This window comes from Clupea harengus, chromosome 24, assembly GCF_900700415.2.
Source record: "Clupea harengus chromosome 24, Ch_v2.0.2, whole genome shotgun sequence".
Lineage (NCBI taxonomy): Eukaryota > Metazoa > Chordata > Actinopteri > Clupeiformes > Clupeidae > Clupea > Clupea harengus.
In genome coordinates this window covers 630916-657531 of record NC_045175.1, presented here as the reverse complement: position 1 = coordinate 657531, position 26616 = coordinate 630916, and the positions used below count along the sequence as shown (strand labels likewise).

The 26616-nt window shown below is 42.9% G+C and overlaps 2 protein-coding genes across 2 annotated transcripts in view; one reads left to right on the top strand and one right to left on the bottom strand.

Moving 5' to 3' along the window:
* Positions 1–5245, top strand: part of LOC105908849 (protein FAM83F-like) — an 11259-nt gene extending 6014 nt beyond the window's left edge. Inside the window, exons 2-5 of the mRNA XM_031562202.2 lie at positions 1935–2102; positions 2701–2822; positions 3687–4420; positions 4589–5245. Coding sequence (XP_031418062.1) covers positions 1935–2102; positions 2701–2822; positions 3687–4420; positions 4589–4632 — 1068 coding nt within the window. The 3' untranslated portion in view covers positions 4633–5245. The remainder of the gene's footprint in view (positions 1–1934; positions 2103–2700; positions 2823–3686; positions 4421–4588) is intronic.
* Positions 5246–7088: 1843 nt separating this feature from the next.
* Positions 7089–21688, bottom strand: cyth4b (cytohesin 4b). The gene is made up of 13 exons (XM_012837417.3): positions 21313–21688; positions 18245–18327; positions 17678–17742; positions 17266–17332; positions 15255–15373; positions 14632–14712; positions 13548–13660; positions 13022–13170; positions 12296–12407; positions 11977–12053; positions 11242–11313; positions 10672–10826; positions 7089–8284 (listed from the first exon to the last, which is right to left on the bottom strand). Exons 1-13 carry the CDS (start codon positions 21332–21334, stop codon positions 8203–8205), a joined length of 1197 nt encoding a protein of 398 aa, XP_012692871.1. The 5' UTR covers positions 21335–21688; the 3' UTR covers positions 7089–8202.
* Positions 21689–26616: the final 4928 nt, after the last annotated feature.

Here is a 26616-nt window from a genome sequence, read left to right as displayed (position 1 = left end):
GAGAGAGAAAGAGAGAGAAAAAGAGAGAGAAACAGTGAGCCAGAAAGAAAGTGAATGTATGTAAGGGGATAGTGTGTTCTTATTACCGCAATAAGGAAGTCAGGACTTGGTCATATAAGTCAACAAATATACATTCCTTATCACACCGTGACTTACTAAGAACATGTGTGTGTGTGTGTGTGTGTGTGTGTGTGTGTGTGTGTGTGTGTGTGTGTGTGTGTGTGTGTGTGTGTGTGTGTGTGTGTGTGTGTGTGTGTGTGTGTGTGTGTGTGTGTGTGTGTGTGTGTGTGTGTGTGTGTGTGTGTGTGTGTGTATTGCTAGACCAATTAGCAGGGGAAAAGCCTGCGTTAGCGCGAACAAAACCGAACAGCCTGACTGACCTGTTCCACCAGGCAGTGATTGATGGTTCCTTCAGGTGCATGCCTACTCCAGACCCGCCCCCTGCTTCTCTGATTGCGCGCGTGTGTGTTTCCAACGGAGCAGCTCAAGGCGAAGGAAACTTGCACGCTCGAGTTGGCCCGCGGGTGTAGTGGCGCTTACCTTTGTCAGCCAACATTCTGAAGTTCATGGTGTGTTTGTATAATCCTCCTCCACAGGCCCGCTGTAGGCTCCGGGTTTTGTGTGTTTATGGGGCATGGGAGCGCAGCACGGACGGCTTACTGTGTCATTCGGATTTGTCCAGGGAGGTGTCCCCCAGCATACAACACACATCAAAAGGCTCTTTGGTTAAATGGGCAGCACACGTTAGACAGATGCAACTTTGACGGCAGTTAGTTTGAATACCACAGCGGTGTTGTTGGGTTGAGCAAGCCTTTAGGAAAATTGTGCTGATGTCCCATTTCTCTTTGCTACGTCCTGGATGTAACAATATGCCTAGTCGCCCCTATAATAGAAGTGGCGCTGAAGTTGTTAAGTGGTCAGTGTAGTGTAGACTTAAAGGCAGCCAGCCAGGAGTTGTGTCCATGGCTCAACTTTGGGACAAAGCCGTCTATCCTCTTAAAGGACAGCTCAGTGAAATGAAATGAAATGTCTGGATTCGCAGCCTGAGGGACAATAGGCTACTCTTTGCACCAGTGTCTGGTTAGATGCTAGTCTGTGTTTTATTGCCCTAGTTGTACCTGTTAATGTGCAGGCACATGGCAGTTCAGTTTAATATAATGTAATATCATATAATATATAATGTAATCATATAATATATCACATAATAAACTCTGGAGAGTGTAGAAGCCTTGTCCTTTTCCTCAGGATGTTTGTGAAAGAGGTGAGATGTGCGTCAGTGCACCACCTTACACACACACTATTATTCTCGGACAACCTCTGGAAGGTTCCTCATCAAAGCTCCGCACTGGGAGAGTCATCCACAGCGACAACAGGTTTTTCACATATCAGTACAACAGGGTACAGTACAGTACATCCCCAAGGGTGGTCAGTGTGTACTTCTTACCTGACACATTAACTTTTAGTGTTTATTCACATGTATTAGATTAAAGCAGGCCTCTATTCTGAACGATTGAACTATGGTTATATGAACAGAATGGAACTGTTTTTTTTTTTAAAGAATACTTAAGGAGTACTTCTTTCATTTCTTTAAGCAACTGTTCGGTGGACTGGACACACGGTCAATAGTTATAATAATATAATAATAATTATTATTATTATAATAATGTCTTCCACATTTTAATATATGAATTCTGTGAAGAAAATGAACTGTGTTCATTAAAAGGTCAAGAAAAGGTGGCGCAGTGGTTTGGGAATATAGAAATGGATGAAAGTTAACAGAAATGGACAGATATTGTGATAAAATAACAGGTAGATGAAAGTTTGTACATGAGTACAGGCACATGAAGTTAACAGGATTGAAATGATGGATGGCTGCAGGCCCTTTAGGCAAGTCCTCCCATTCAAACCCCTGCCATTCTTTTTTCCACCCTCAGGTGTTGGCTATAGTGATGGACCTCCTCACAGACCTCCACATCCTGCAGGACCTCCTGGACGCGGCGGCCAAGCGCGGCGTGGCAGTGTACATCATCCTAGACATCCGCGGGGCGCCCCACTTCCTGGACATGTGCAACAGGCTACAGGTCGGCTCTCAGCACCTGAGGGTGAGTCTGTGAAACAGATGAAGCGGTGGTGGACGACAGCACTCAGCTTTCCTCTTAATCTGCTTCCTGTGTTCATGTTATATCAGTGTTGGCCATGCTGGACTATTTTGAAAGAAATACCATGATACAGAAAACAAACTGATTGAAATTTTGATTAAGGTTTAAGGTTTTTCTCTTGAATTTCTTTTGAAGCTACTTAGGCACACCCAAAGACCAGATCTTTCCGTCTCAGATGCTTATCCCTCGAAGCCACCTGACATGTCATGTACTTTAGCTTGCTTGGTGGGTAATCAGTCTACAAGTGTGAAGATAAGATACTTCCTTGGATTACTTTTGTAGTAAGGGTTACCTAGGTAACCATAGAATGTAGTACAAGGGTGAAGCAACGCCATGGTTACAGGTAGTTTCCCAGGGAATAAACATACCGTCGAACATGTAAATGTAGTTCACTACGTTTGGGGAAAAGCTTAGTAAATAAAAGCTTAGTAAATAAATATGGAATCTTGCTTCTTGGGTTAGCTGTGCTAGCCAGTGGTGTACAGCAGTAGCATTTTTGTCTTGCTAGACTTCAGGTTTTTGTCTGGTCAATGTTTCTCAGCACATCCGGGTGAGGACGGTGAGTGGCACAGGCTTCCAGCTCTCCTTCGGGACCATCCCTGGAACTCTGGGCAGCAAATACATGCTGGTGGATGGAGACAAGGTCATGTTTGGCTCCTACAGGTAAATGCAACGTCAGAGTCATTCTTTAAGGTCATGGTTCAATACCTAGGGAACACATAGTTTTGTATCTGTACTATACTGTTAATCGCTTTAGCTAAAAGCATCTGGTAAGCAAAGAGATGCAAGTGTAGAACATCTGCAGAACCCCTACGAGAGAAGTCTTTTTGTAGTTACCCCACTAGTGGTAGTGCTGTGGTTTTGTGTAGTCCACAGTAGTGCTAATCCTTCTCATTTCCTTTTAAAGAAGTGAACACTGATATGCAGCTTCCATGCATGTACACATTGCCATTAGTTGCACTTTACATGTGGAGAACTTGTGCAAAGAACATATTCAGAAAAAATGCTTTGTCAGAAGTATTTTTCCTCTTGACAAACTATGTCATGCCATGAAGGTAGACTAGTTTTTTTTTTGTGTGTATGGTGTGTGTGTATGGTGTGTGTGTGTGGTTGTGTATGGTGTGTGTATGGTGTGTGTGTATGGTGTGTGTGTGTGTGTGGTTGTGTATGGTGTGTGTATGGTGTGTGTGTATGGTGTGTGTGTATGGTGTGTGTGTGTGGTGTGTGTGTGTGGTTGTGTATGGTGTGTGTATGGTGTGTGTGTATGGTGTGTATGGTGTGTGTGGTTGTGTATGGTGTGGCGTGTATGGTGTGTGTATGGTGTGTGTGTATGGTGTGTGTGGTTGTGTATGGTGTGGTGTGTGTGTGTATGTGTATGGTGTGTGTGTGGTTGTGTGTGTGTGTGTGTGTGTGTGTATGGTGTGTTTAGACCAAGATGGTGGTCCCAGTTCTCACAAATGCTGAAAGTCATCTCTCTTCATGTCTCATGTCTCATGACTCACGTCTCACATCTCCTTCATGTCCCAGTTTCTCGTGGAGCTCCTTCCGCATGGACCGCAACATGATGACCATCCTCTCGGGCCAGGTGGTGGACTTCTTCGACAACGACTTCCGCGAGCTCTACGCCGTCTCCGAGAAGCTGGACCTCTACAAAGAGTTCCACATCAGCCGGCCGGCCGTGCCGACCGCGCCGGTCCGCGTCGCCAGCGTGGAGTCGAAACGGCCGCCCCTCCCCGCCACCACCTCCCGCTTCCAGGTCAGCCTGGGGGACTCCAAGGGTGCCGGGGGTGACCTGAAGGTGCCTGCGCATAAATACTACAACCCCAAGTACCAACTGGCATTCGGGAGTCCCCCGGGACTCCCAACCTCTCTTCAGGACGTGCACACCGAGCGGGGGCCGTCGACCGCGGGGTTGGGAGGGCCGACCCTCACCCCAGAGCAGACTCAGTCCCGGGCCAGCAGCGAGCGTCTGGACAAGCTCGCCCCACTGCCCGCCCAGACAGGGGGCGCCAAGAAGAGTCGGACGTCACTGAGGAACTTTTTTAGGAGCAAGCAGAACAGCCAGAAAGTCCAGAACAAGGACGAGGCCGTGGTCACTACTCCGAGCTCCTCCCCTACGAGTAAAACGGCCAATGGGACGGCCGATAGCAGCTTTGAGGACCTGCCAGAGCCCGTGGCACCGAAGGGGAAGAACAGGAGGCTGTCAAAACTGGGCCTGAAGAGCCAGTCCTTAATGACGCTAAACACGGGAGAGGAAAATGGTGAGGCACGCTTATGTCTGACAACAATTTTTATATGTATGATTTCTATTTCATATCTCATCTCGGTGCTTGTGTTTACATTGAACATTAGTTGGATACTTCTTGTTCAATTTGTCATTGATTCATTCAATTCATTATTTCTTGTCATTCTTCTCCTGCTTTTTACAGGGTCCAAAAGCAGGAAAAAAAGCCAGAAATGTATACAGTCTTAGAAGACAACTTTAAAGGACCTTTAACACCATTTGGATGAAAGCACTTTTTTTTACCTTGTAAACAATTTTTTGTACAATCTGGGTCTATTTACCCAAATCTGGAGACATTACAGACAAACGGATTGCTGTGGATTGCATGGACGGAGGATCGCCTGGGCGAAACAGAGACTTCTCTCACTTCTCTAAACATGTGGGCTCACAAAAGAATTGAGGGGAAAACAATGTAACCTCTGTAAGATATGCCAAAAGGTCAAATTTTTTGTGTATCACTCCAAAAACATTATCAGATTGTTTTTCATCCTGAACATGGAACTGGTTGTTGATTTGAATGTTGATTCACTGTGATTAACTGTGGACTGTGGTTCACCAGGTTGTGTGTATCTTATCTCAGCAGCCTGTGCTGCAGCCTTAGGCCGTTGGCTTCTTTTTTGAACTTGAAATGTTTGAAGTCAGTTGACCTCAGGATTGCCTTGGTGACAACTCGCATGTGAACATTACCATGGGAACACTGACCCCTAGTGGATGGTAAAGAGAACAACAGGAAAAGCATAGATGGAGTCACTTGCAACTAAGTGTCTATATGCAGCTTTCTCTTACACATATGCTCTCTCCCCCCCCCCTCTCTCTCTGTCTCTCTCTCTCTCGATGTCAGTTCTCTCTTCCTCTCTATTTGTTTTCACACACACACCCCCCTTCCCCCTCACCTCTCACCTCCTGTGACAGGGAGTGTGTGCCGGGTGTGTGTGTGTGTGTGTGTGCGCAGGGAGTTTGTGTGTGCAGGGTGTGTGTGTGCAGGGAGTGTGTGTGCATGGTGTGTGTGTGCAGGGTGTGTCATTACGGTTTAGCCTCAAGAGCGGAACCACACGGTTGTGTGCAACACTGAATCAGGAAGTAGAGAGCGCACACACAGGAAACAGAGGCACCCAGAGGAAACTAGAAAGGTGTAAGTCAGCCCCCCCCACCCCCCTCCAGTGAATCCGTTTGTTTACAAGGTTAATGTCACAGACTAAATCTATGGTCCCCTTTAGTTTTCAAAAACATTGCTCACAAAAAGGATCCAGGCATCAGCACAAATATCCTATGAGAACCTTGTTGGCCGATGTGTGAACGTTATTGTATATAGTATTCAGTACTGAAGTACACCCTTCCTTTGTGGAAGTTAATGTGGCACAAACATGGCATGGTTCCTGTTCAAACTCATCTGAGCATGACAAAAACGTGTGCACATTAGCCAAAAGGGCCATAAACGACTGCGTAATAAACGTGGAACTGTGAGGAACCATCTGGGCTCGTGAGGCCATTTTGGTTGAGGGCTTACGGTCAGGTCTTAATGTGGGTCAGTGGGTTACTATGGTTAGCTGAACGTTTTACAGACCACAGCCTCTGTCAAATGAGTGTGTGAACAGAAGTAATAAGCCCCCAGTTTCTTCTCGAACAAAACACTGACGTACATGTTTATTCGACACGCAATGCATAACCACCCCAGTGTATAGGCATGCGTGATTATGACAGAGATGTAATATTGCTGTTATAGCATTATTGCTAAAGTATTGAACAGTAGAACAAAAGAAGACCCCGCTATGATCTGCACGTTCGAAGCCACAGGACGAAGTTCCCATGAAAACCAGGAGCGAAAGAGGAAGTGCCCAAGCTGCATGTCGGGTGTCACAACGGTTTTGTGGTGACAGAGTGTGTGTGTGTGTGTGTGTCTGTGTGTGAGTGTGTGTGTGTGTGTGTGTGTGTGTGCATCTGATAAACTAACAGCAGAGCTGGAGGTCTGCGGTGAAAGAGGAGTGCCTCTCTAAAAAACCTGGTGTGATATTTGTTGTGATGCTTGTTGTGCAAAGTCAGATGAAAAGACTAATGATGTGTAAATAAATATTGACTTTTATCTTGTATAAAGAGAAGATGGTGATGGAGCCCCTGACCGAAATACTTATTTCCCAAAACCAAATTAAATATTCCTTTACGGTGTTGGCACGGTGGCTCAGTTGCTTGCACTGCTTGCACTGCTGCCTCACAGCAAGAAGGTCATAGGTTCGATTCCTGCATGGGGTGCTGTTGGCTCTGGGGGGCAGGTCCTCCCCAGAGTGCACAGTGCTCAAGTGGGCTATCTCCCGGGCCTTTCTGTGTGGAGTTTGCATGTTCTCCCCGTGTTCACAAGGGGTTTCCTCCACTAAGGACCCCAACAGAAAAAACATGCAAAATAACAGAACACATGTCCATCCCTGACCAAAGATGGACAGTTCACCTCACTTGGTCCCCGGGCGCTACAAGCCGCCCACTGCTCCTGGGGGGTCCTTGAGGAAGGACAGTCCAGGATGGGAAAAAGCAGAAAATAAATTCACCGCGACCTCAGGCTTACCTGCGTGTGTGTGTCCTGTGTCGCCTCCATATATGCACGTGTGTGTTCCAGTGTGTCGTGTGTGCCATTAAAAACCTGACAAAGGACTTAATTATTATTATTATTACATTTTATTTCCAACCCAGATACAATATCATTATTCAAGTCAAACAACTACTACAATGGCAACATTTTACATTTACAAAAGATATCCATGGAACTAAAATACCCATGGCAAAACCCAAAAGACCAGTGAAGCTTCCACAGTGTAGATTTGGATCTACTGCAGAAACAACTATAGTTTGCATACAGTATTAGCACTTGAATGGTGTTAAACTCTGCTGTAAATTTAAGCCTCATACAGAAAAGAAGTCCTGGTGTGTGTATTTGAGCTCAAAGCACCACTGTGCTGTAATCCTGCATAACATGAGTTCTCTTCAGAAGCCCTAACCAGTCATTCCCAGTACCGACCAACACTATCAACATGTACCCAACACTATCAACATGTACCCAACACTATCAACATGTACTCAGATCCACCAACTAGCGTGCCACTGTGTCATGAGGACAGTGTTCCTTCATTTATGGCTTGTACCAGTGTTTTATAACAAGGCTATGATATTTTCTCATTAACAACACAGGAAACTGTATCTTAGCATAAAGACGCTAACACCTAGACAGTCCCAGGTTTAGCCCGCTGCTGAGAAACAAAAAAACTGATTCAGTCTTTTTTGAGGCATAGTGTCTACTTCACAAAATATATACATTTCTCCATTTCCTGATGATGGACATTGTTTATGCACAGAGTTTTGACCTCCAGTGCTGTGCCAACCAGTTCTGTTCATCCAGTTGACTATCAGGTCCAACTCAGGTTCAGTTCAGAGGGTGAGCACTGGGTCAGTCACCGCAGCAGTGCTGACGATAGTATCTATGCAAATACAAAGCCTCCCCCTCCCCCCACGCAGCTTCCTCATTGGTCAACCTGTTAAAAACAAAGCCCTTCCTGTAATGCTGCTGACAAACATACAGTAAACCTATCCTTCATGTCACAAAAAAAAGGGCAAGTGACCACAAGCCGGCCGTTGGAGGCCTTTTTTTGTTTGTTTCTTTTTGTGTTTGTTTCTTTGACGAATGTCCAAACAACTGCTTCATGCTCAACAAAGCAGACTGAGCGTTTTAACCCAGAGCAACTACATTTCCCATGCTGCACCGCCACTCTGGAGCTGTCAGTCTTGGGCGGCCTGGTTGATGACTTTCCTCTTGCGCACCGAGACGAGATCGTAGAATGGGTCCTTGGTTATACTGGCTCTGTGGAAGCAGACGCAGGAAGACACAGAAACATCACCGCACTGCACATTGCACCGATCATCATTCAGTATCTATTAATACATGTTTGAATGTGTGTCACCGTGTCTATATGTCTGCAATGTTTATGGCTGTGTGTGTGTGTGTGTGTGTGTGTGTGTGTGTGTGTGTGTGTGTGTGTGTGTGTGTGTGTGTGTGTGTGTGTGTGTGTGTGTGAGTGAGTGAGGGAGAGAGGGAGGGAGGGAGGGGTGAGTGAGTGTGTGTGTGTGTGTGTGTGTGTGTGAGTGTGTGAGTGTGAGTGTGTGTGTGTGTGTGTGTGTGTGTGTGTGAGTGTGTGTGTGTGTGTGTGTGAGTCAAGGTTATTATAGTTTTGCATTTTTCACTAGTTTTTATTTTTATTTCGTTTTGACTTTTTGTTTTCAATTTCAGTTTAGTTTTCATTAGTTTTTAAAGCAGGTTTGCTAGTTTAGTTTAGTTTCTATTTTTTTTAAATGCTTAGTTTGAGTTTAGTTTTTATTAGTTTCAGTATTAGTTTTAGTCTTTACCGCGGAATGCAACAGACCAAGGGGGGGCCAGTCAGGGAAGCTTAATTTTTTTGCTTGCAAAACAAAATGCTCAAAATGAATAGAAGATACAAGCTATAATAAATAATATGTAATAAAAACTCACCAAACCAACCATTTAAAAAAAATGATTCACTTAGGACAGATGAACAGCCATCCACAAAAGACAACTATGAAAGATCTGTGTCAGACGTGTGTCAGTTTTCAGAATTGTGTCAGAATTTGCGCATGTCCTGTTCAAACAGACAGGAGACAGCGACACGGTGAGGCAGCGACGAGCTGTGCCTCATCTCAGATTGCGCAATCCTTCACAAACTGGGTTGAGCGCATGCGTAGAACATATTTAGTTTTGCTGATCTGACGTAAAGCTGCAGTGAAAAAGCACGGAGAGGAGGCAAACAGTACCACTGCTTCAATGAAGGGTGCATGCGAGAGCCCACCGGTCGGGTTTATGCTTGTTCTGCTGTTACTCTTCTTATATTTGACCTTGACTACGAAAATGGAAGATTATATAGCTAAGCTAAAACATTTCTCATAATTTCTCATAACTGGACTTTCAATCAAAACGTGAATTGATCAATAAATGGGAGACTAATGCCGTAGCTAAAAGGTATGCTTCAAACGACGGGACAGAAGATAACTCGATTGACTTCTCACACCCAAAGCCAAATTGCTTTGAAAATATTTTGAACCTCAATAATAGATTTTGGTTTTGGACGTACAGCGGAGACCCTCAGGGGGCCTGTGCAACTTCGTAAGAGTTCATATTCACGAGTGCATAATCACACATATTAACACGAGTTCATCACAAGCTAGCAGCTGCCAACTGTATGTAGCTACCGTGTGTAAAGAATGCTGATATAAAAAACAACCAGTAGTCAATGTGCAAGCTGCCAATTGAATGGTGATTTAAGCTACTGTATTGGGTTTATATATTTGTAAATCTGACTCTGAAGTGCCTCACCAGCCACGAACCTCACCGCACGTTACTCTTCCAAGTAATCCCAAATAGGACTCTGTCGCTTTCTCCCGACTTTTGCCGGCATGAAACCAGGTGAGGGGCGTGTACTAAAAGTGGTACGGCGAAAGATAGACATAGGCTATGTATGAAATAAATTGACATCAATGAAATACATTGACAAAGACGAAAACTAAGGACATTTTCTCCATAATTCTATTTTATTTTAGTTAGTTTTGTAAAGACACAATACAGTTTCAGTTAGTTATCGTTTTTTTATAAAGCCTCGTTTTTATTTTTATTTCAGTTAACGAAAAAAAAAATCACACCTCGTTTTCGTTTTTTCGTTAGTTTTCGTTAACTATAATAACCTTGGTGTGAGTGAGTGAGTGAGTGAGTGATCACTATGGTGAAGAACACAAGAGGTGTGAGTGAGTGAGTGAGTGAGTGAGTGAGTGAGTGAGTGGGTGAGTGAGTGTGTGAGTGAGTGAGTGAGTGAGTGTGAGTGAGTGCGTGAGTGCGTGTGTGAGTGAGTGAGTGAGTGTGAGTGAGTGTGTGAGTGAGTGAGTGAGTGAGTGAGTGAGTGTGTGAGTATGAGAGTGAGTGAGTGAGTGAGTGAGTGCGTGCGTGCGTGCGTGCGTGTGAGAGTGTGTGAGTGTGAGTGTGAGTGTGTGTCTGTGTGTGTGTGTGTGTGTGTGAGTGAGTGAGGGAGAGAGGGAGGGAGGGGTGAGTGAGTGTGTGTGTGTGTGTGTGTGTCTGTGTCTGTGTGTGTGTGTGTGTGTGTGTGTGTGCGTGCGTGCGTGCGTGCGTGCGTGCGTGCGTGCGTGCGTGCGTGCGTGCGTGTGTGTGCGCGCGTGTGACACACCAACCTGATAGACTCTATCCAGTCGTCCCGCTCCTCGGCCGTGCCTGCAGAGATCATGTAGGACTGGTGTTTCCCCTCCACCACCCGTCCGTCTGTCTCCGTCTTACACGCTTTGATCTTCTGCCCTTTGCTGTTGGGGTGGAACAGCTCCAGGCAGTACTGCGCAGAGAACTCGTTTCAGTTTATCTATACATCCGTATCTATATTTATGTTCATATTCATAGGAATCGCGTTTAAAGTTCCTCAATTCTACTATTAGCTATGAAAGTGGGAGAGATTATCTAGTGGCATACATCATGTTCACAAAAACAGGCCAGTTCTCATAACTTTGACTTATCATTATGTTTGACAAAAAAAGTGGAGAAATTATGAAACGACCGGAAACAATTGGCTTTCCCAAACGTATTCGTTTAAGTTTAGTTTTGTTCCGAGGTCAAAGGGAACCGATTCATCTCATATGAAATGAGTCCTCTTAACTCTGAAAACCCGAACCAATTTACAAGAATTAAAGTGTGGTCAAATCTTAAGGCTAAAAACGTCCCAGGGGTTCCCTTTCATGAGGAGGATGTTTTACCGGTTTGCGTGGGCACGCCACTTCTTTGACGCACAGGTTCTCCAGCGGGATGATACCTCTGGGTTCTTTGTCCTGCGAACAAGAGAACCGAACATCAGAACTCTTCACTCGCATATATAGGCTTTCCAGTATGTGATTCGTGATGTGTGATAGGTCTCCACATGTTTCTCAATACAGTGAAACTGATAAGTACATATTAATGGCCTTCTTCTTCAGCCTTCCAGCCTTTCTCAGTTCTCTTTTTTTTCCCTCCCTACAGTGCCTGATATTTCTAGGAAGTCTCCCATCCAATCACTAACCTGGCCCGACACCGCTTAGCTTCTGCGACCGGACGATTTCGGGCATGCCCAATGTGTTATGGCTGCAAGGGATCTTCCTCTTTTTTTTGAGATTACAGGGAAGTGACAGCTTATAAAGAAAATCACTAATAGTACCTGTGAGCTCAGCTGTGAAATTAGTCAGAAATTGCTCTGCAGACTTTCATTATACTCTCAAGCTCTCCAGTATCCTCTTTTTCTACTTTCTCAATGATTCTGTATGTGTGTGTGTGTGTGTGTGTGTAGAGTGTGTGTGTGTGTGTGTGTGTGTGTGTGTGTGTGTGTGTGTGTGTGTGTGTGTGTATGTGTGTGTGTGTGTGTGTGTGTAGAGTGAGGAAGCAGTAATGGACAGAGAGAGGGACAGAGAAAGAGATGGAGTGAGAGATATATAGATAATTGTCTTTTTTCAAGGACTCACAGTGGTGTGCTCAAAGTAATACAGGCAGTTGTCAGTCAGGATGAACCACCTCCTCTTCCACGTCTTCACTCTTCCTCCTTCAAACCAAGAGAGATCAGATGTTCCCAGATCAGAAAACACAACTTCCTCGCACAGTAGACTAGCTCACACACTCAGCATAGAAGTTAACTCATCTCGGAACGTGCGTCTGAGGTTAATTAATCTCGGAACGTGCGTCTGAGGGTTAATTCATCTCGGAGCGTGCGTCTGAGGGTAATTCATCTCGGAACGTGCGTCTGAGGGTTAATTCATCTCGGAGCGTGCGTCTGAGGGTTCTCACCTATTTTCAGGAGCCAGCCCTCTCGGTCAGGGTTGAAGAAGGTGTGTGTGAGGTCGTTCCCATCGTCCTCTGGGATTTTAAAAGGCTCATTCCGTATGCTGTCATACAGTTTCTGTTTTGGGTGAATGCAAAAGATATGCATAAATGGTTTAAAAATAAACTTATGAAGGCAGTAGGGATCACTCATGCATGACTTCCTGGAGCTCTTAGGTCACAGTCAGGATGTACAAATCAGCCATTGCAACCAAGACTAAAACTTGGAATAGTCCACAATTTGAATTATATTTGAACTGAACAGTCAAACAGATTACACCCCTCCCTTCCGTGCAGCTGAAGCAATGTAGTGATTGGCTGGGATTGTTTATGGCTCGGTCCAATCCACTTTGTTTGTTTCCCATTTATGGAGCCAGGACTGTGTACGAACACCTGAGTTTATTTTTTTTTAGCACACACACAGAACAGACAGCTAGAGGAGCAATTAGCCTAAATTTGACAAAAAGTGTTTTGGTTTACATTCATGGACCACACCTTTAAGTATGGGGGACTATACACTTCTCAACCTAGATATGCTATCCGCCTAGCGATAGCTAGAACTATACCTGCTTTGTTTGTTTAACATTTTACAAGCATTCTACAACAGTGCTCATACACAGGCACCATCCAAGGAGAGCCTCTCCTTTCCATTTGAACAGTTAGGTCGGCTGTGATTGGCCGTCTGGTTCGTACCGTGAGCAGCTCATTGGGCAGGTCCTCTCCGTTGTTGATGCCGCGGTTCATGGAGAAGAAGCGCTCCAGCGTGGTCTTCTCCTTCACGTTGGGGTTGTGCAGGCTGGTGTTCAGCATGATGATGGCGAACGACAGGATGTAGCACGTGTCTGTCATCGGGTCAGAGTGTTAGCATTTCTTATTCAGTTATGGTTTTAGCAGGAATTCAGCGGTTTACTGTTCCTTTACAAGTTCAGCCTACTCTGAAGATAGCTGTGCCATATAAAAGGGTCATCCAAAGCTATACGATTCAAATGGATGCCTCTCCTGTGAGCATAGAAGGAGATATTCGAGCATCTCATTTAGAAAGCGCGAGAAAGTCTTGTCTCGTGTTTTTAGAATTATGACAGGTCTGGGCAGCAGGACACATGTCTCATGTCATGACCTTTTGTGTAAGGTCCATCACAAGTAAAAATGAACTAACATAAGTGCCGCAGGTGAGAAATGGTCGGTTGTCAAACCCTTTGGTTTAAGCGAGGAGGCTTACCAGTGGACTGGAAGACGGCTGCATTGCAGTCACAATAGCGCGTGGCGAAGGTCTCCATCATTCGGTCGATCTTCTGCGCTTCGCCCGGGAGACGGAAACTCCACAGAAACTGCCTGTAGTTGGGAGACGACATATATACACTTATATCCTAAACATGTATACACTTATATCCTAAACATGTATACACTTATATCCTAAACATGTATACACTTACATCCTAGACATATATACACTTACATCCTAAACATGTATACACTTACATCCTAGACATATATACACTTACATCCTAAACATGTATACACTTACATCCTAGACATATATACACTTACATCCTAGACATATAGTATATACACTTACATCCTAGACATATATACACTTACATCCTAGACATATATACACTTACATCCTAGCCATATATACACTTACATCCTAGACATATATACACTTACATCCTAGACATATAAACACTTACATCCTAGACATGTATACACTTACATCCTAGACATATATACACTTATATCCTAGACATATATACACTTACATCCTAGACATGTATACACTTACATCCTAGACATATAAACACTTATGTCCTAAACATATATACACTTACATCCTAGACATATAAACACTTACATCCTACACATATATACACTTATATCCTAGACATATATACACTTACATCCTAGACATGTATACACTTACATCCTAGACATATAGTATATACACTTACATCCTAGACATATAGTATATACACTTACATCCTAAACATGTATACACTTATATCCTAAACATATATACACTTATATCCTAAACATGTATACACTTACATCCTAGACATATATATACACTTATATCCTAAACATATATACACTTATATCCTAAACATATATACACTTATATCCTAGACATATAGTATATACACTTACATCCTAGACATATATACACTTACATCCTATGCCTTGATTCAACCAGGGAAGACTCTACACATTTGATATGATTACTTGTTTAAGACGTCCTATTTAAGATGTGTTGTCAATGTGTCGGATTAGCGATTAGAGTTGTGTCAGAGTGATTTGACACTCACCTTAGAGCCTGCACAAGGTTCAGGTCTGAGAACTCGTGGAGTTCAACGAAGGCCTTCAGCGTCTGCAGGTGCAACTCCTCCCTGTAGAGTCACAACAAAGTGCAAAGTTTTGTTTACTGAGGTCAATCACAAAACTGGAACAAGCAGCAGAATAAACAAACAACTCATTATCAACCCCACTAGTACTGGCGAGTGCCAATCAAAACAGAGGGTAAAATAGAAATGCTATCTGCAGACTTCTGCAGCTTCTAATTACTCTCATTGTCAACATTTCCATCATCATCAATAATGGCACTGTGGTCACCATCACCATCATCATCAGTACAATCTAAAGCTCCCTCATCTAACTTCTTTATTGTAATTCCCCCCAAAAATATGCCCCACACTTACTCTTAAGTGTAGTATAATTTAGTTTATGAATGAAATAAACGTTAAATAACATAAACGAAATAATGAAAATAAATGAAATAATAGTAAAATTGGGTAAAGTGAAGGGAAAGTTTCCCCTCTTTTTGTAGAATTGGAATGTCATTATTAACAGGCCAAGCAATATGTCTCCCACAGCAGTGTTCTCCAACAGAGCCTTCAACACGATCACATTCCCCATCACAGAGTCTGCCTACCGTTCTCCCAGGAAGTCTCCTATGGCAGTTTTATTGAGGCCGTCCTCCTTGTACAGGAACTCGGCCAAACGTTGAGGGGTCTTCTCCAGCAGTTTATTTTCCACTAGGTAGTTAACACCCTGAAAAAAGAGGCAACGCTCAATGACACTACACATATTTCAAACGGAACTCAAAGGCCTAATCTAGGTTTTTCAGTCAGCTTTAAATTTACAAAAAAACTAACATCACAAACTTCAAAAATGGATACAATGAAGCTAATTTTCATCTGGAGGCTGGTCAAATTCAACGCCATTACACGAAGGTTATGGCCTAACCCTCTTAACAACAACCTTTAACTAAAATAATAAAATATATTAGAAGATGTGTTTCCAAGCTATTACCCCCTGCTGTACCAAAGCCTTTGAAAGTAGAAGTGGTGCCTAATGACATCATATGATATCATATGATGTCGTGCTGCTACAGCCATGCCACCATCTGAAATACCGTAACTTCCTGAAAAAAACATCCTTCTAGCCGCAACTAATTTGGGGTGATTGTCAGATCGATTTCTGTTCCCTTTTCCTCAAATACAGTCACATTTAAGCCATGAATGACATGTGTCATGTCTAACCCTAATCTCTGTTTTAAGTGGAAAGCAAGTGCTTTGACTTTAGTAAATGTGAAGCATGTAAGGACCCTTTAGGTCAAAAACGACCTGATGTGACTCGAACATGCTGATATGTATTCATAGGTGTGTATGAACACCACCTTTTTTTGAGCACAGAAGAATTTGACAAAAAAATGTATTGGATTAAAATCACAATCTGCACCTTTAAGTTCCTGTGTGCACCATCATAACTTAAGATGTGCAACTGTCTTATTTACCAAGGCAGCGTGATGCATGGCTGAGTTGGTTGCTAAGCGGCATGACTTCATGCTTGCTTGACGTGAGCTAAAACCACAGAGGCTGAGCCTCTGAAAACCGCTTCTTTAAATAATACTGCATGCGAGAGACGCTTTCCGGTTCTTTAACACTTTAAGGAAGTCCACCCCCTAAACCCCCCTACCCCACCCCCCTCCTCCTTCTCCGCCACGGCAAACACTTTCCAGCACCACCAGACAAGGGGCGTTTACATCTGTGCCTGACCTGAAAAGTGACCATGAGCTCGCCAATGCTAATATCACCACAGACAAGAGCAAAAATCATGGTCTGGCAGAATGATAACGTTCAATTTAGACCTGGATTGACAATGACAGTCTGATGTCAAGGGCACACAAGCTGCTCTCTGAGTAGTACATGATGCATTGCAAGATAAAGACTTTGTGTGTGTGTGTGTGTGTGTGTGTGTGTGTGTGTGTGTGTGTGTGTGTGTGTGTGTGTGTGTGTGTGTGTGTGTGTGTGTGTGGGTGGGTGGTTGGGTGTGAGACAGAGAGTTAGCTAGTTGTCTGTCTGTCTGTCTATCAGTCAGTCTATCTCTGTGTGTGTGTGTGTACAAGGTTGAAACAGTAGAGCATGCAGAATGACTTGTGAAGTCACATCAGTGAACATATCAGGTCAAAATATCGAACTTCCCCGCAAAGCATCTGTGACCACAGACACATTAATCCACTTCTGTTTATAGAGACGCTGATGAACGCACGGCCTGTAGTCAATGTAGGCCGTGTTTTTCTTGGTTTGTTTTGTTTGCCTTGGTTCCTGTCTCTAGAGCAATCTTTATCACCATCTTAATCACCATCTCACTGCTCTGTCATCTCTCTCATTCGCTCCCTTTCTTTATCGACCATCTCCAACACCCCCCACCCCCACTCCGTCCCCCCACCAACCACACAGGAGGTGAGGTGTTGTTTCCTCTCATAGGTCCTTTATCAAGTCACATAGCCAAACTGTGAGGTGTCAGAGATGCCAGTCAAACCTTCACAGATTTGTACAAAGATACTAGACAAAGCACTTGGTCTTCTGCGTTGCCCTACTGACAATGTTTAGACTGGCATTGATTTGCTGCAGGAAGCTCATGTTTGTTGTCAAACTCACCTTTTTGGGATCCATGTTGAATTTCTTCTTCCCTCTGGACAACTGCTTACCCCTCTCAATAAGTTTGCTGTGAAGGGGAAAAAAGAGGAAATGACCTCTGGGGCAATCGACATGATTGAGCTGGCGTGACAAGCCATAGGCAGCAGCAGTATGTAGTATATAGGATCTGTATAGAAGTATAAGTATATAGGTATCTGTTGAGTGGTAGATTTGTAATGACCTCTCTGATTTCACAGCAAACGTAACTGGAACTCAACGAGAGCACTTTTCTCTGTTTTGGCGTTCCTAACAGAACGCCAAAACAGAGAAAAGTCCTCTCGTTGAGTTCCAGTGTGTAGTTTTAGAATTGAGTACACTTTCCAAAGTTCCAGGTCAAATCAGGTTTTCTAAACCTGTAGAATGTTTGACTCACCTCTCCTCAGTGGACTCGAAGTCCTGAATACCGGCCATCACGTTCTCAATAGCCATCTTCAACTTCTGCAAAAAAAATAAATAAATAAATAACACAATTCCGGGTACAACTGACTCACCATGGGGTTAGTGTCAGCACCTCAGTGGGTGTGAGAGACCGAGACTTAAGGTCATACTTATTAGACTTAAGGTCATACTTAAGATTCCTTAGCCCTTGGTAACTTGGTAACAATGTAACTGCAATTCAGTATAGTGTAACATATTGAGTTGATAAAATTGATTGATCATTAAATTCGGTTAGGTTAGGTTTTGGGTTATTTCAGTAAAGCTGTGTAGTGTTATATGTACATTAAGCCACTGCCTCTATCCAAAGTAGACTTACAGTACAGAGACACATTTCTATCTGAATGAGAGTTTTTATCAGGACCTTGGTATTGTTAGCGCTTTGTGCTAGCTTTTGCTCTACCAACTGACCCACAGGAAATGTGGTGCCCACTGTTATGTGTTATGCTGTACCCAACTGATCTGTAATAAAAACATCTTTCTTTTATAGATGGCTGTTCCTCACCTGTATGTCATCTAAAAGGTCCTGCTTGTGAACCTTTATGTGCTCTAACTCCTGCTTCTCTGCTGCAGTGAAATCCATTGCCACTGAGAGAAGATGGAGAGTTCACACAAACACATTCACACACATACACACACACACATTCACATACATACACAAACACATTCACACACATACACGCACAAACACACGCACACACACACGCACACGCACACGCACACGCACACGCACACGCACACACACACACACACACGCACACACACACACACACACGCACACACAGAGAGAGAGAGAGAGCATAGAACAGCACTTTTACAAAACAACCACTTTTGATTACTTAACATAACAGTTTTAGAACCCTACAAGTGGTGTTCATGGTTTTCATGACATGTAAACTATGCTGTATGCTGTGATGCATTTCATGTTAGATGAATGCTGTTGTAGTTATATTGAGATCTCCTGTTTGACAGGAAAACGTTGGTGGTCAATCACCTGCAGACACTTGAGGCTGATGACTCTGAATCTCAAAAGAAAAATCCCCTGGTCAGTGATGTGAGTGTCTCTGTGTGTGTGTGTGTGTGTGTGTGTGTGTGTGTGTGTGTGTGTGTGTGTGTGTGTGTGTGTGTGTGTGTGTGTGTCTCTGATGTGAGTGTCTGTGTGTGTGTGTCTCTGATGTGAATGTCTATGTCTGTGTGTGTGTGAGTGTGAGTGTGAGTGTGAGTGTGTGTGTCTGTGTGTGTGTGTGTGTGTGTGTGTGTGTGTGCGTGTGTGTGTGTGTGTGTTTGTGTGTGTCTCTCTCTCTCTGATGTGAGTGTCTGTGTGTGTGTGTCTCTGATGTGAGTGTCTGTGTGTGTGTGAGTGTGAGTGTGAGTGTGTGTGTCTGTGTGTGTGTGTGTCTCTGATGTGAGTGTCTATGTCTGTGTCTGTGTGTGTGAGTGTGAGTGTGAGTGTGTGTGTGTGTGTGTGTGTGTGTGTGTGTGTGCATGTGTGTGTGTGTGTCTCTGATGTGAGTGTCTATGTCTGTGTGTGTGTGAGTGTGAGTGTGTGTGTGTGTGTGTGTGTGTGTGTGCATGTGTGTGTGTGTGTGTGTGTGTGAGTGTGAGTGTGAGTGTGTGTGTGTGTGTAAAGACGGACATGGAAGAAGGATGTATAGGCTCAATAACATTGCAATGCTTTCATGTAGGCCTTGGTCTTGCCACAGAGTTCATAGGATGTGTCAAATTGGGAAATGTTCAACAATTGAGTCACATGATGGAAAACTGAAAACCACAAGAGATTGTTTTGGAGATCGCTTTTCATGCAAAAATCTTTCAAAAAAAAAATGTGTCTTTCCAGGGACACAAATAAGGTCCACACTATAGACACGGATCATAAGCAATATAATGCCCTATCAAAACCTATAAGGCTCAATAATGTCCTCTACTGATGGACTGACGATAGCACAAAACAGGGTTCTACAGGAAATACACCTTCTGGGACCTCGGTAGAACCTTTGCATGTTCTTTAAAGGAAATAAGTGGGAGAGTTTTGAATAATTCTAGACTGCACCCTTTTTCTTAGCATTGTTCTCTCCGTTTAAATACTGCTTCCTAAATAACAACATGGAAATGTACAGCACAAAAGATTGTAGCGCACCATTTGTCTTGCAATTATTCCAAAAAGGTTCATGTTCACAGAACACACCAACAAAATGTCCCCCTGTCCACTACCAAGACATAATGTTTCAAGAGTTAGTCAAGTGTTAATCACAAACAAGAGTCAGGCCTAAAGCTCTAATGCAATACGACTGTTCATTCATAAGTACAATCATTTGCTAATATCCTGTAGCCGAGGACCAACTCATAGGGAATGATGACCCATGTAGAATATTGCAAAACAGGAAATTTGTTGAAGAGGAAGGGTTCCTTTTAAAAAACAGCGAAAAGCCGTTTCAACAAGCAAAAAACGCCTGCGTGGATTCAGGGCATTGGCGATGCTGAGTCAGCTTCACACTGTCCGAAGATAGATGATGATTAAAAATGTTCCTCATGTCCGTCATAAGGCTCCGCCAACGGAAATATTGTTGACTGTGTAGGCCCACCGCTCCCCTCATTGAGGAACATAAGTAGGCTAAATCTTACTTAGGGGGATGTAGCGGAACAGGTAGCTCATTACACCACACAAATGGGCTCGTTTTTACCGTAAGGACTGAATTAATTCAGATGTGGAAGTGTCATTGAATTTAGGCTCTGAATTGAGGAAGCAAAAATACTGACACTGTGAGTGACACAAATGTTTAGCAAAATGAATTCAAATTGATTAGCCTACAATGAAACCACTCATGAGTGCGGGGAAAGTAACATAGGTTACTGTTTGTAGAACCATGCTCTTTGCTACCATGTTACAAGTGTCTAGAACCGTAAGCAATAGCCTACTTGAAACCCTTCATAGTCAGCACTTCAGAACATCAGTTTCTTAAATAAACTCTCACGGCTAAAATGCACAGCTAGGTATGCGTGTACACATACAATCATGAATCATGACACACTTGCATTTTGATAAGGTGAACTTTAAGGAGTGAATCATGTCCACTGTAAGTGTATCTAAAGGACAACTACTAATGATAACAGCTCTCTCTCTCTCTCTCTCTCTCTCTCCCTTCTTTATTTCATTCTTTTCAGGTTCAACGTTAACTCGTCTTGTAATAGTCAGATCAATCAATATATGAGTATAGCCTCTGTAGGCAATGACATCCCCTAAAACACAAAATTCCGACCAAAGGCAACGTGTAGCAGCTGGACTATTTCGAGTGAAGAATTGAGTCCATAACATGAAGTCCAGTGGAAAAGTGGAAGCCCAGTTGATAGTGCATTTGCTAAGTTGTCAGTGGTCACAGTTTTTTGTTTTCTTGTAACAAGACTTTCTCGTGAGTTCAGGTTTTTTATGACAAAACAATGGCAAGCATTACAGCAGTAGCGAAAATCTGAAGATCACTGGATAACTATGTTGCGTTTTTTTATTCTTCAAAGAATTGCTGCTGTAGTTTGAAGTCCGCAAAGTACAATTTAAGTCAGAAGAAAAAGGAAACTTACCGGGATGGCAACACTCCGTCATGTGAACGAGACAAATGTACGACTAATAACCATGTAATATTGCTGCTATGATACGGAGTTCGCTGCTTCCACAGTCCACTTGACTTGACTAACTGAAGGCAGAAGTCTAAAAGCCGTCACTCTCCATCTCTAAAAAAAAAAAAAAAAAGCTTCTGCAAATAGACGAGCTCTCTAGCGCCCCTGCCATCTGTTTCCGTTGTTGATGCACTTCTAAATAAATCTACTCTTCAGACAGATCACCATGCTTCATTGTTACAACGGGGAGTATCCAGCTAGCTACTGATCGTATGTAGCCTCTACAAATATATTTCTGAGTATTTCTGTATCCCTCTAATATCTAAGCTGACCGTTTGTGACATGAGATCCCCGTAAAGATTTTAAACAAGACTTCCTTGCAACTAATTGATTGTCCAAATTCCTTTACAATCTATTAGATCTGCTGTTTGTGATTCACTGATTTATGTACCCAGTGCATCTTATAACCCATTGAGGTCTGTTTTTGTCATTATTCTGCATCAGTAGGACCAACATCATACTTGTATTGTTTTTATATTACTTGTTCCTTTTAATTTGTGTGCATTACATGTCAATGGGAATATTTTACAAGATAAAATGTAGGCCACTGTACGTCTTGGTTCCTTTCCTACAGACGAGTGAGTGAATGCATTTTAATCTAAAAGAACATTGCAAGCACAGTGTGCAGCCGCATAGACATTACGTTTTTGTTTTGGACACTAGATGTCACTCTGTGGCAATGCTAGTGGCAGCAGATGGGAATGCAGTAGGCCTACTGAAGACCGTGCACTAATCAGCGCTCTGTGTATTTCACCATGTTAAGGGCCTATTTTAATTGGTAAGAGAGAAAGAAGACCTCTAAATTAGATCAGATGGTTGATTAACACAAGGTCATTTTAATATATGTTACATCATCTTATATTATGAAAAAAATTAAACTGTGTCATTCAATAGGTTAGCGAAAGGACTACTTTGGCATTATTCACTAGTGTTACAAAATGCCATTTATCACACAAAATCACTCATTGTAGAGACTAACTAACGGCACTAGTTGGCACATGAAAAGAGTTTCTTGCTGGCAAATCTCCATGTCCTGCTATCGTAAGCTATAAAGGGGGTCCATCACATTTTGGTTATTTGATCAGTAACTGAGAGGCCCTCAGTAACAATCAGCACCCTGCAGCCCACACATGCTAATGGAGATATCTCCCCATCACACATGCTAATGGAGATATCTTACCATCATGCTTTCTCCCCTCATGCGTTCACGTAACGTCACTCTCTTGCTCTGTCTCTCTCTTCCCCTTTCTCTCCATCTCTCTCTCTCTACCTCTCTCTCTACTTCTCTCTCTCTACCTCTCCACTTTCAAAAACCCAAAAGTGCTTTCCATTCCACTTTCTTCCCTTTTTTATGAGAGATTGTATTCTTTGAAATGTTGCAACAAGGTCTCCATGGCAACTTTGGCTGAGGAAATGTGTTCCCAGCAGATTAAAAGTAGATTTTCTGGAAAAAAAGGAAAGAAAATTGTGAAAGCTTCCTCTCTCCTCTGTGGCATTAAGGCGCGCAGCCAACCTCTGCACGTTGAAACGTGCTAAATTGAGCGAGAACATACACACAAGTGTGTGTGTGCGTGTGTGTGTGCGTGTGTGTGTGTGTGTGCAGTGTCAAAGTAAATATTCCTGCTGGAAGTCATAGCAATTTCCTTTTAATCAGGCTTGAGTCAACAGATGTGCTGGCCTGTTGGTGGTTTTATCAGAGCTGTTCAGAAATGTATCGCCTCCACTGGACCTCAGCACAGAGGTTCTGCATGCTAAGCCTCGGCTCGTTATATCAGACTACTACCATGACATCATTTACCATTTGCGATTCATAATTTACAGTTTGCAATTCAGAATCTATCATTTACAATTTATATCATGACCACCTTCTTTTCTAGGATGTTTGTATTGACTTGCCTAATTGGATTGTGCGAGCCTCTGGTGCCCAAAGTGCCCTTTTCTCTTTCCACCTCTTCCTCCGTTCACACCCCCACCTCTATCTTTTCATTTCAGACCGCATGACATGGGCTCCGTCGCCCCATCTCCAATCCATGTGCTACTTCTACCAGTAATGAGAAGTGTGTCGTAGTCTGGCCACATTGAGCGAGCACTGCAGGAGACCATCTATCTATGGCTTGCTAATGCACGTTGAATACTTTTTTGACCTTTAGCGTAATAATCACACCTTGCCTCCGGAGCTGGTCATGGATTCAAACATGTCTGACGTCTCTGAGGCACATCGATATGAAATGTGTTCATGCAGCTGACGCTGAGAGCTTCATTTAGGCTGTACACTTAAAAGCACATTGTTTTGCGCAATTTCCAAATTTGACCTGCAATATTATATATATCCTGTGTATATTATTATATATTATTTTATATATTATTCATATATCTATGAAACCGTATGTATGACCCTGAGTCTGAGAAGAAATAAAGTTGAAGCATAGAACTTTCCAGCTTGTCCAGAGGTATTATTTTAACTATGCCAATATACCTACTGCAACTTGATCCAGCCGTCAATTCAAGCAATACATCTCTGCCAGCCTCTTTACACTTTCCAAGACAACAGTCCCTCTCATTCTGCACAGCCTTTAGCCACTACCTACAGAGTTTGGCTAATACGTTTGATCTGATTCAAAGTTATTTGCCAAAGACAAAAGCTCTGTGACATTTTAAATAGTGTTGGCATTACCTCAATACTTAGGCTTTGCCAGTTCCTCAGTCCTGGCATCTCAAATGGATGTCATGGTGAGTTTAAAGTGTTCAAACACACTGTGAATGGTCGTTCCTTTTCAGAGTTTCCATGTATGGGGAAATCTGTATTTGACTTTTCTTGTCAATTTGTAGAATACCGCTGGTGGCATAAACTCCTCTCTGTGTAGCTGGCTTCTAGGCATGCTTCACATGCAGAGGTGTCAAAATTTGTGTGTAAGAAAATGTCATTTTTATGAAATCCATCACTTTTAAGTCTAAACTCCCACACTGCTTTCAAAAAACGTTTGTCAAGGTCCTTTGTTCAAAAGAGTTCCAAAAGTGTTCTGTAAAGGCATCACATCATCAAAGCCCTGGGAAGAGCTTTGAGGCAGAGCAAAGATTGCTTTTTCGTCAAGAGTACACTCTTGAACAAGCTGTGTTTACAGAGGACATCCCTGGCAAGTTGTCCTTTCCACGACACCAATCCATGCAATTTGTTTGTAATCAGAATGAAGAATACATAGAAGGTCATTGGTGACAGACCATGTACAATACATGACAACGAGGCAAAGCAGCCTAGACTCTGCAATGTCTCTTCTGCTCCTGCTCATCGCACCAACCTGTACGCAAAAGTGTTTTGTATTTTTTGTGAGTTGGTTTCTGGACATCACAATGCACCTGCAGAACTTGTTGAGACAACTCTCTTGTCTTGAAGTCTTGAAAAGTAAAACATAAGAAAATCGCCTTTTAAAGTATTTCTGTTTACATCTGAAAGGTATTTCTACGTAGAAATCTTCAAGACAAGAGAGTTGTCTCTGTATGGTTTTGTGTTGATCAAGGCTGCCTAATTTGTATTCTTCTCTGAACTGATTTACACATATCAACACTTCAAACTGACATATATTTGTACATTATCTTACGTTCACCACATGTTTTTTTTTTGTCAGTCACAAGCTTGCCTGAAAATTGCTTCAACCTCGGGCTTTGAACTTTGGACTTTGGAGCGGAAATGATTGGCACTTCCGTGAAAATGAGTGACACTTTTTGGAGTTTGGGAAAAACAAAAAGGGGGCCCTCGTCTTCAGTCTTTTATGTAGACATCATCATGAAAAAAGACATTCGCAAATTACTCTTGCCTTGGTGGGCCGGGATTAGGTCACCTTCACTGTGATAGATTTCCTCCTTGTTCCTCTGTTGTGGTGAATTCAATTACACTCTCCCTCAATCTGTCACCATCTTTCTCCCTCTCTCACATGTTTTACCCCCTTTTTTTATCAGCACAGATCACTACATCAAATCATGTATGTGACACGGGGGAGTTTTCGTCTCTCTGTTATTCGGGATGAGGGACGCCTATCTTCTCCTTGGGAGATAAGATAACATGTTCATATGAAGGCATATGATTGCATTCCTGCAGTGAATGCTTGGCAAGTTGGCATTGTCATCCCTCTGCAGCAAGAAGTCACAGTCTCTCAATGGAAAAATCGCTTGAAGAGCCGTCTCTCTGCGATCACCATCCTAGTTATTCCTTCCTCTATTATTATTCTTATTATTCTTATTATTATTCTTATTATTATTATCATCTTTATTATTGTTATTATTATTATTATTATACTATCATTATTGTTATTATTATTATGTGTAATTTTGTGGTTTAATTGTTATTATTATTGTTAGTATGCCCTCAGTTACATTATGTTATTCTAGCTCACTTCCATCTGTAAAATGCACACACATAAACATAAGCATATATGGCCCTTCAGCATCATGCTTTAGGCCGTTGTTTTGCACATTGCAATTACTGTTCTCCACACTGATGGAGTGGGGTGTTTGATGTTGCAAATGTGTCTGGTTCTTGGTTACCTTGGTTACCTTATGTCCCTGTGACCTTGATGCCTCTTTAACATCTGTTGGTAATGGTCCAGAACCTTCTGGTGATTTATATTCAGTCAATCAGTCAACGCGCCTTTGGAAGGAAGAGATACACAAACTAGAACGAAGTAAGGACTTCTGCACACTGAAAAACACTTTTGTCCCAAGAATAACTTTCTGTGTCAACAGAAGCAATGGAAACCTCCACTGCTATTTAGCATAGCTGTAAGAGTTTGACCTTGAACGCCTCTAGCCAGAATACTTAATTGTTGCACCTTCAAGGTTTATAGTTCGGCTGAAAGAGCCTTTCCACACCAAGTCTCTTTTCAAGGTAGTTTCAACTTTTCAACTTTTCTTTTATAGATTACTAGGGTGACCAGATCTGAGGTTGTGAAAAAGAGGACACTTCGTCGCGGGACCCCGCCCCCTCCCCCAAGACTGAGTTTTTGGACATCTTTTTCATATGCAGATGACCCCGCCCCCTCCCCCGCGACGAAGTTTTGACATATTTTTCACATGCAGATGTCATGTACTATTGTAAGCAATGCAACTAGTGGGGGCGGCAAGGTGCTCAGTGTTGCCAGATTGTAAATGGCGTATCATATTAAAGTCTCAAAATGATCGTATTTGGAGGATAATTATCAAATCTGGCAACACTGG